This window comes from Myxocyprinus asiaticus, chromosome 26 (assembly GCF_019703515.2).
Source record: "Myxocyprinus asiaticus isolate MX2 ecotype Aquarium Trade chromosome 26, UBuf_Myxa_2, whole genome shotgun sequence".
Classification (NCBI taxonomy): domain Eukaryota; kingdom Metazoa; phylum Chordata; class Actinopteri; order Cypriniformes; family Catostomidae; genus Myxocyprinus; species Myxocyprinus asiaticus.
This window is the reverse complement of record NC_059369.1, coordinates 35,390,170-35,401,028: the sequence shown is the minus strand read 5'-3', so window position 1 is coordinate 35,401,028 and position 10,859 is coordinate 35,390,170. Positions and strand designations below refer to the sequence as shown.

At 39.5% G+C, this 10,859-nt stretch overlaps 1 protein-coding gene across 1 annotated transcript in view; it reads left to right on the top strand.

Annotated features, from left to right (window-relative positions):
• The first annotated feature begins 7,107 nt into the window (after positions 1-7,107).
• Positions 7,108-10,859, top strand: part of LOC127417444 (G protein-activated inward rectifier potassium channel 4-like) — a 55,532-nt gene continuing 51,780 nt past the window's right edge. Inside the window, exons 1-2 of the mRNA XM_051657512.1 lie at positions 7,108-7,262; positions 7,422-7,630. Of these exons, the coding sequence (XP_051513472.1) occupies positions 7,584-7,630 (47 nt within the window). The 5' untranslated portion in view covers positions 7,108-7,262; positions 7,422-7,583. The remainder of the gene's footprint in view (positions 7,263-7,421; positions 7,631-10,859) is intronic.

Here is a 10,859-nt window from a genome sequence, read left to right as displayed (position 1 = left end):
TGAAGGCTTGAATCCGAGCACTGACATCCCCTGCCAGCATTTGACAAAGGTGTATGCAAAACAAACCAAAACACTTCTCTTTGAAATATAACAAAGTTTATTTATGCAGTAATATCAATTAATAATCAATAAAATGCAGTCAATAAACTTCCAACTTACAACTACAAACTAAACAGTGACATGATTAGATATGGTAACCAAAATAAGCCTATAACACATGAGAGGAAGGTAGGTGTGTGTGTGTGTGTGTGTTTGTAGGGTGTGACGTGCACAAAATGGCGGACGTGACTCTCGTGGAGAGTACATCACGCGAGATTTCTGGCCAGAGAATATGGCCGCGAATGTGGGCGGAGAGAAGCCGGTTAATGGTGTCTGCCAGTTTACCGCGTGTCTCCGCTTGTACGATAACTTAGGGACAAAGCTGAGCTTTATCACAAAGTTATCTACTAGCCAAAAGTGTGTGCGAGAATGATTGTGAGGGGTCGCGTGCGTGTGTGTGGTTAGTACGAGAGAGAGAATAAAGTGGCGGCACCAAAGCCGGTTTCACGATCGTAGGTGAGAAAACAGCTGTTAGTTTATCACTAGAGATGCGGTGAATGGCTCGTAAACTGCCCCACTGTCTTTGGTTCTTTAATGGATAAACTCAGTGTGCCGGTCTCACCCGCGATGGCGGAAATACACAACAGTCCAACGTGGTTGGACTACAACACAGCAGATCTCATTTGTGATAACAGTACATTACTGTAATACCTTGAGTATTATTAGCAACAATGAGCAGACTCGGCGGTCCATAAACTGTGCAAGCAATAACCTTGATACACAAGAATAACACATTATAATATTCTATCTCTGCCCAGACGTAAACCTCTTACTTGAATCGTATGAGGACGCAGAATGTGTGTTCATCCATCCTTTAACTCCAACTCGGTTCCTCGAGGCTCGGGTGATGACGGGAGGCCGTTTCCTCGCTCTGTCGGCGGGCGGTACGGCTGCTGATTCTTGGCAGGCTGGCGGAGAAATTAGCGACGTCAACTTGATTGAAGAGGGAAGAGAAATCTTTTCTCTTCACTTCTGCAGGCAAATGGATGAAGATGCGGATTGCTCGGCGGTCTCCTTCAGATCCGTTAGAATGTTCGGTGGAACACAGAGTAATCTCAACTCATCCAGCAAGATGGAGATTGTATGGCCACAGTTTCAAGTCGGATGTTACTTCTTTGTGCCACGAGGCCACACCTGAGAGCAGTGATGAGCTGTGTCTACACACAGTGAGCAAAGTTGCTGGAAGCAATTCCCGGAAGGATTTCAGAGGTACTGTATTTCTACTCCCGATGACATCATGGTTGAGGGGCGTTCTGTTGTGTGCCTCATCCAATAGGAGTTGAGAGTTCGATCCTTTAGTGAGCAAGGCTTCATGGGATTTGTAGTCTGTTTTGGACTCCCTTTGTTTGATTTTGGCACAGTTTTTATCAGTAAGATTTATGACTTTGTGTGTGGGCCTCAGTCAGGTTTTACAACTGTGTTAGGCCTGCCTTTGTCTTCTATCTGAATACATGAGGCCCAACAGGAGCTTCATTTAAATGTTCATATCGACCATCAGAATGGGGAAAAAAGTGATCTCTGTGATTGACCGTGGCATGATTGTTGGTGCTAGACAAGCTGGTTTGAGTGTTTCTGTAACTGCTGATTTCCTGGGATTTTCACACACAGCAGTCTCCAGAATTACTCAAAATGGTGGCAAAAAAAAAAAAACAAAACAAAAAAAACAAACAAACAGTAAGCAAAAGTTCTGCTGATGGAAACGCCTTGTTGAAGAGAGAAGTCAACAGATAATGGCCAGACTGGTTCAAGTTGACCACTCTGTACAATTGTTGTGAGCAGAATAGTATCTCAGAATGCACAACACATCGAACCTTGAGGTGAATGGGCTACAACAGCAGAAGACCACGTCAGGTTCCACTTCTGTCAGCCAAGAACAGAAAGCTCAGACAGCTCAGAGAGCCTCAAGGTTTGACGTGTTGTACATTCTGAGATGCTATTCTGCTCTCTATAATTGTACAGAGGGGTTATCTGAGTTTCTGTAGCCTTTGTCAGCTCAAACCAGTCTGGACATTCTCTGTTGACCTCTGTCATCAAAGCATTTCTGTCTGCAGAACTGACGCTCACTGGATGTTTTTTTGTTTTTGACACAATTCTGAGTAAACTCTAGAGACTGTGCATGAAAATCCCAAGAGATCAGCAGTTACAGAAATACTCAAACCAGCCCATCTGGCACCAAAAATCATGCCATGGTTGAAATCACTGAGATCACATTATTTCCCCATTCTGATGGCTGGTGTGAACATTAACTGAAGCTCCTAACCCATATCTCCACTGTTTTATGCACTGCTGCCACATTTACATTTACATTTATGCATCTGGCAGACACTTTTATCCAAAGTGACTTACAGTGCACTTATTACAGGGACAATCCCCCTGGAGCAACCTGGAGTTAAGTGCCTTGCTCAAGGACACAATGGTGATGGCTTTGGGGATTGAACCAGCAACCTGATTACCAGTTATGTGCTTTAGCCCACTACGCCACACCAATCTCGTGATTGGCTGAATAGATAATTGCATAAGTAAGTAGGTGTACAGGTGTACCTAATAAAGTGGTCGGTGAGTGTATATGCAATATATATACTGTATATGTTTTACTGTTTATAATGTAAAGAGACATATGATAGAGATATGATAAAATATGAAGTAAAATATGGTTATCTGAGTGATGTTGATTTATCAACGGATATGGATTTTACACCATGCACTATGTATTGTGTATAATAACTTATGTGATATTTTTACTCTGCTCAGTATGTTAAATCTGTATGGAAAATATAAAGGGTTCCCTTTTCATAGTTCACTTCAACGCTGCATCAGAGCTGACACGTTGGGAACACCCCAGGTGGTCACGAGGTCTGAAGCCCTATAGAATCATGCCAATTTACTGGCTGATGGCGCTTAAGCTCCTAATAAGGAATTGTGTCACAGGCTTCTTATAAGCATTCCCTTGACACCATTTCCTCAGATTTTCTTTACTTCAAGTGCACAAATTTAGCCTAAGCCTGTGTTGTTTCTAATGACTCATGCTGAAGCAAGGCTTAAATTCTCCCTTTTGAGTGGCAACTTGAGAATGTCTTTCAGGAAGTGTTCACCTCTGTGTATGCAGTTCATCGTGGGTGAGGATACTCACGAGAGGTATGTGAGCTGTCTTAGTTTTCGCAAAACATGGACGCACCTGTATGCGTTTTTGCTGATCAATCTGATTCACGTTGTTCTGCAGAGGGTTCGGGAGGATCAAGTTCAGCTCCTGTTAGTGCCACTGTTCAGTTACAGACTCAAGTCTAACTGTTTGTGTTCCCAGAGCTCAGTTGGAAGGTTATCGATTGCTAGAGAATTTATTTTTGGATATAATCTGAGCTTTCACTTACTATTTTAGATCGAAATCAGAAATTACTAGGTTTCTAGTCTGGTGAGTGGACAGTTCGGTTTTGAGATGCGATTTCCAGGTCCAAAGCATGAATTGCCTGTCAGAATTAGCTTTCACTCATGGTTTCGCGAAGATGTAAATCTTGCAACCGTATATGGCTGGTATAGCCTACTTTTCCTGACTGTACATGCATGAATGGCTTTGGTTGTCAGGGGAATCACAGAGCCATCGCAATATAGGCAATCTCTTCTCTACACTTCAAACTAAAAAACAACAGTGTTATTTACACAAATCTATGCTTTTGGACTCTTTTCAAGGACAAGAACAAGAGGAGATACTTTACCTTGTTGGTGGTGTTATAGATGAGCAGACTATAGCTTCAAGTGACAGACAGACAGCAGAGGTAAATTAGTAAATGCTCTTCAAAACATAAGGGCATGACATCTGCGGTTTTGATGGACATTTCTCAAGGTCATTGGAGATACTTATTAAACAGATTAGCCTAATTAAACATCTTTTCATTGGTCATTTCGATGCACAGTTCAAACAGTGGAAGAGCTCATTCTGCGCATTCTGTCTATGGTAAAAAGTCAAAATGACAAAAAGTGAAGATATGTTTTTCATCGGATAACAACAATAAGGCGCTCCCAGGTCGAACTTATGGAAGTTATGGGTTTGGCCCCTCAATGGGGCACTCTCTTGAATTATGGTTTATCCCCTGCTGTGGTTGATACCATTCTGAATGCAAGAGACCCATCCAGAAGAAGACTATATAAGCTAAATTGGCAAATTTATGCCTCTTGGGGCTCGTAGCGAGGTGAGGACAGCTCTGATGCTGTAACAAATTGAATTACAAAAAGGAAAGTCTTGGTTAAATATGTAACCCTGGTTCCCTGAGTAGGGAACGAGATGCAGCGTAGCTGGCCATTCCCCTGGTTGCTGCACAGGCTCGTGCCCCTTGCAGAAAATCTGAGGAGATAGCTTCAAGTGGACCCTTATAAAAAGCCCATGATGCAGCCCCTTATTGGGCATCAGTGAAGTGCCATCAGCCAATAAATTGGCATGATAACATAGGGCTTCAGACCTCGTGACCACCTGAGGTGTTCCCAGTGCATCAGCTCTGACGCAGCATCTTGTTCTCTACTCATGAAACCAGGGTTACATATGTAACTGAGATGTTTTGTTTTGTATGAAAAAAAAAAAAAGAAAACTATTCATTATTGAGAATTTTCTAAAATAAGTCAATTTCACTAATGAAGTCAGCTTCAATAATGAAAGCTTTGATGAAATGCCTGGTCTAACCTCTTACACAGAGGATCCTAACTACGGACCACCATGATCCATAACTGGATTCTTTGGTTTTACTTTCTCAAAGGCCCATAGATCTTAAATCTGCAGAAAGTACTGCTGCTGGGTGGAGACAGGACATGAGGAGTATTATGATGTGTGTGTATCCGTGTGTGTAGACTGCAGAGTCATAAATCAGAGTCCATTTCCATGTAGGAGGTGTGTAAGGATGTGGCCTCATGTTTAACCTTGCCATAGTGTTCTCTGCCATAACGAAACAGCTGCTCGCCAATCCAATGACCTTGCAGAAGGAGGAATCCCCAACTTCATCTCTATCTCATATTCACACATACTCTCTTTCTCTCAATCAATCCTCCTTCACTATACCTGGTTTCTATCTTCTTTTGTATATACAGTATTCAGTCATTTTTGTATACCAAATTCAATAGTTTTTGCAAAGTGCTACATTAACTCTCGGACCATTTTAAGCTCAATTATGAGAGAAATTGATTATCCAGTGTAATTCTCTCGCTTCTCTTGTTTTTATGTTTGTGTGTCTATTTTCACAATTCTGTAAACCTCAGGCTGAAGAATTAAACAAACTGGTAGAAGGATGCATGTACTGATATATATATATATATATATATATATATATATATATATATATATATATATATATATATATATATATCACACACACACATACATACACACATATATACAGGGTTGGGAGAGTTACTTTTGAAATGTATTCCACTACGGATTACAGAATACATGCTGTAAAATGTAATTTGTAACGTATTTCGTTAGATTACTCAAGGTCAGTAACGTATTCTAAATACTTTGGATTACTTCTTCAGCACTGGTAGATTTTTTCACTTGTTTTGACTATAAAAACTGCCAGTACAGTAAGACAAAATACACGTTAAAAAAATATTCTCTGAAAAACCTAAACATTTTATGCAGTGTCGTTTCTAAAACACGATAAATACAATTGATCTTGTTTTAAAGATTTTTAGATCTTTTTACAGGAAAACAATACAAAAATTATTATCAAGAATATGATTTTTGCCCTAATATCAAAGGTCTTACTAGAAAAAAGAAATTATGATCCAATGTGAATTTTCTTGATAAAAAAATATGATCGTGCCTGGTAACGTGCATGTAAAATGTCTAGAAATAGCATTTTAGCTTAACGTAAAGCTGACAGTTTACACAAGGTTTATTTTTATTTCTTCTGCTCCAAACTTACTTCAAACTTACTTCTCTGTCTGCTCGTATGAATGTAACACATCATAAGAAAGTGTTTCACCGCAGTTCAAATGCACTTTGGATCGCATCATTTATATGTACACATTTTTCTATCTGAAAGGACTAAATATTAAATGAAACAAATTACAATAAAATGCAAAGTAATCTCTTCAGTAATCAAAATACTTTTTGAATGTAACTGTATTCTAATCACCAATGATTTAAACTGTAACTGTAGTGGAATACAGTTACTTAGATTATGTATTTTAAATACGTATTCCCATTACTTGTATTTCGTTACTCCCCAACCCTGTGTATGTATGTATATATATATTCTATCATAGTAGAGAGCTCCCATTGACTTTTATTGTTTGTATTTTGAGGATATAGCATTTTCTATCTCCTAACCCTAAGCCTAACCTTTATGCATTTTTACATTTTCATAGACATAGCTATGTTTATTATGTTGAATTTACTGTCCTTGTGGGGACATCTTGTCACCTGACACACAAACACAATCGTTTTTTATTTATTTTTTATTATTATTATGATGTGGACTTTCCTTTGAGTTCTTTTTATTTTATATTGAGCTAATGATAATGATATCCCCTATCCTTAAACCTAACCCTGACATAAACCTTTTTTGCATTTCTATATTTTCATTAAGACATTTTTTAGAATGTTTATTAAGCCATTTCATTGTGGAGACTGTTGACTGGTCCACACAATGTAGGCAAAATCCGAATCGCACACATTTGTTTTTCTATCATCATGGGGACTTTTCATTGATTTGTTTTTATTCCGATCTAACTATTCTATTTTTTTATTTTATTTTACGTAAGACATTTGACAATGGGGATCACTGACTTGTCCTCACAATGTAGATGTGATTTCAGGTTTTACTTTCCTTGTGAGGATAGTAAAACAAAATAGGCAAAACCTAACCCACACACACACTCACAAGTACGCAAAAGACAAATCATGTGATCTGAGAGAGAGGAGCAGGGGGAGGAAACATCCTCTCATTCTCTCTTCGTCTTACATATAAGCACACATCCCCCCCCCCCCGCGCTCTCTCTCTCTGTCTCTATCTCTCTCTCGCTCTCATCCTCCAGGAGAGTGAAGTAAGGAGGTGGTGGAGCACTGTGTAAACAGAGGCAGTGGAGATGAGCACATCAGAGCTGGAGTCAGAACAGAGCGCAGCTGCCTTAACATGCCTCCCCTGACACAGCACAGCTACCTCTGCACTCAAATGAAGGTAAGACTGAAGAGACATCAAAATGAAGGCGAAACAGGCTAGAATAACTATTACTTGCTGGTTGAACCTGGCTGCGGTGGCTGAGTGAGTGACTGTAAGAGGTCTGTCATGCGGTCACCATTGAATGTGGTATTAATGTCATTGTCCCCCCTTGAAAAGGACCAGGACTGAATGAGAGGAGAGCCACGCTGCATGCTGAGAGGGAGAGAGAGTGAGCATGGATTACCCCATCAGCGACCCCCTGTCCCATGGAGACAGCAAACATCTGCTCCTTATACATGGTGCCACCCTGCTGATTGATCTGAAACGCATCTGAAATGCATGTTTGCCGTCTTCAAAGGATTCAACGGGTGTAGCGATCGATTGTGGTGTGTTTGCCAGTGTTATCACAGCATTATTTGGTGATCAAGGAGCTGCGTGTTTTAGAGAAATAGAGCACGTGAGGAGCAAATGTAGTTCTTGTTGCACTGCAGGAGTTTTACAAACGTGCCAGCACTGTTGCATGAGAACTCACAGTGGAGCAGCACAGTGGATGTGCGTAACGAGTAAAAATGAAAGATTTTGTGTAGGATTGAGTGTAGAGAACATCTGTTTGTGTACATATGTACTGTATGTGCATACACATGTATGTGTGTTTGTGGATGTGTTCCTGTGCATGTTGTGTCGAAGGGGATGTTCACACAGGGGACATTATTATATCTACTGTATCTGCACTGTCTTTGAATAGTTTTTCTATGCAAGCATGCACTACACAGACACTTTTGACCGTTGCAATGCATCAAGATTTTTTTTTAGTGTCTTGTGTAAATAACTCAACAAAAGTTCAACTTTTAAAAAGTTGCATTCTGTTCCATTCTGGTACCCTGCATCTAGCTGGTTGTGAATGTTCCCTAGGACTGAACAAATTATAGTGGCATAAGGATATACACTTTGAGAAAGCAAAAAAGAGAGGAAATCTTGTACAAAATCTCTTGTAGTGGTGAAGAGCAGTCAGTGGGAGTTGAATCGATTCTCTCTGATTCTTCGTTAAAGGGATATTAGTCGTCTCGCCTGGGGCTGCAGCTACAAACTGCTCACATAGAAAGATTTGCCTCTGTCTAGCTGTCACACTTAAAACTCTCTAGATAACTCAGCACACACTCTCACACAGCAGTGCTGGGAAGCAGGGAACAAAGCAGCGAGGTCTCGATAAAGGGGATGATAATAAACATGGACTCTATTGTGGCTGCAAGGAGAGTGAATGTGTGCAAGATTGTGAATTTTTCACACAGTTTCATACAGATTGCTTCCAGCTTGCATTATTAATAGCAAATGTGGAAAATGTGCTGCAAGGTTTAATCTTACAGTACCTACAGTATAGTCATTAAGCGTTTAAATATATGAAGCTGTCTGTGTTCAATAAAAGAACATAAGTATACACATTGATTTACACACATATATGTTTACTAAACTATGTAAATGAGGACATATAATTCTACTGTTTCTATAAAGCTAATAATAAATAGTATACACTAACACTAAGGCACCAACACAACAGGAAACGCTCAGATGGAGTGTTTGATGGAGAGGAATGTGTCAACTCTTTTTTTAAGGTTGTGGAAACAGATGGACTAGTTTGAAATCAAGCAGGAATACAGCTAAATGTATTTCAGAAAGCACAACAGGACCTGCCTCTACAAAATTTTAATTTATCAGTGTACCTGTATGTCTACGTCAGAGGCAACTTTTGCTGCATGACAGGGCATCACTTTCGTTAACCCTTACAATCTTTCTCTATATCCTTTCAATGCACCATTCCAATTGAAATCAGTGGATTCACAGCATTTTCTGATGCAGTATACACTGTAGTGATTAGACACCCAAACCATACATTTAAAGAAAACTTTTTGCATTTCTAGAATTTAAAAAATATATGTTCTAATAGATTTAGCTCACTTTTAGCTCACTAGTCCCTAAACTATAGCGGAGTATGAACACACACCAAATCACATCAGTGTAAGCAAATCTAGATTTGCCATAAACTTGCCACAAACTCGCAGAAACTTCACCACTCATTAATTTTCACATGCAAATTTGCTTTCCAGCAAGATCTTCATTAGCCCCGTTCACATGTGCAACCAGGTATATTGCAGGAAAACCGCTGGGTTGCTTTTACTGGTAAATGTACCACATATGCTGTTCACACATACCATCAATATGGAAATTTATACAGTAGGTAACGATACAACTTCTCATTAATGGAAACTGGCAGAGAAAAAGTTACCAATATTTTCAAAATGTCATGTTCACACATGACTTCTAACCTAAAATTTGCAGGTAATTTTCTGGAAAAGGCTGTATGTGCGAAAGGGGCTGTAGTCCCCAAATGTTTGCTGCAGGATTACCACTATCGGTGAGAGCTGCAAACTTCTGGCAAACATTTGTGGCAAATGGCAAGCTCATTTAAATGTGAGAAAAAAAAAAGAAAAAGAAAAATTTTGCGGCAAGTTTGCCAGAACTCTAGATTTTATGTAAGGGTAGCCTAATCCTATTATTGGAAAAGCTTGTCATTAAAGTCTTAAGGTACCATGGCTTCTGATGGAGTGACATTTCACCGCATTAACTTGAAAAAGTATTTCTTAGTAAAACTGCTCATTTTCATTGCTGCGTCTCACCAAAGGCCCCATTCTATTGCCAGTTCTACCACACAGAGCAACATAAATGCATTGTATATATGTGATTTGTAAATGTGAGTGGTGCCTACACATGATAAACTCACTGCTGTGATGGTAGGGTGTTGTGGGTGGTTGCCAGGGTGTTGACATGCAGTTGCTAAGGTGTTCTAAGTGGTTGTGTTTTGCTATGTGGATGCTAGAGTGTTTTGTGCAGTTGCTAGGTGGTTGCTTATTGGTCAAAGTCAATAGCGCCCATCAATGAAAGTCAATGAAAAAATACTTTCTCCTATCCAAGCTTAATTAACTATAAGCAAGCCATTCATAGGTAAATTTTCCCAATAACTGTAAGCCCTGTGTCTCAGTAGCACTCTGAAAATTCCTCTGTTTGTTTTGAGAGACCCATCTGTACAAACACAATAACATGGACTCAACCAATGGTGTGAGTTGAGGGCAGGACTCTCTCTTTGTTTGACCAGCGGTAAGTAGGGGGCATATTCAGAAAGCTGTTTTGAAAACAAAGAGTATTTTTGCAATTCTGTTTGGTGGTGCTAGTGGAGCAGAAATTACATAGAGTAGTTCAGCTTTACGTATGAGCAATAATAATAGTGCTGCTTACCTTAGCAAGCACCGATAATTAAATCATACTTCGGTGTGAATTAGTAACACTGGCCATATTAAGTCAATACAATCTTGCTTGTTAAGCTTTGGAAAACTTTGTCAAATAATTTTATGAAAATTCCAATTTGAACCACCGGACTGTTGTGATTTCATGTAAAAACTCCTAAAATAGCAGCAGTTCATAAAGTTATGAACCCATTAAATGGCCTGACAAATGCATTTTTTTTTTTTTTTTTCCTCGAAACGTTGGGGTAGGACTCTTAAAAAAAAAAAAAAAAAAAAAAATAGCCAATAGCCTTTAGTTTGCATTCAGTGAATCATGATT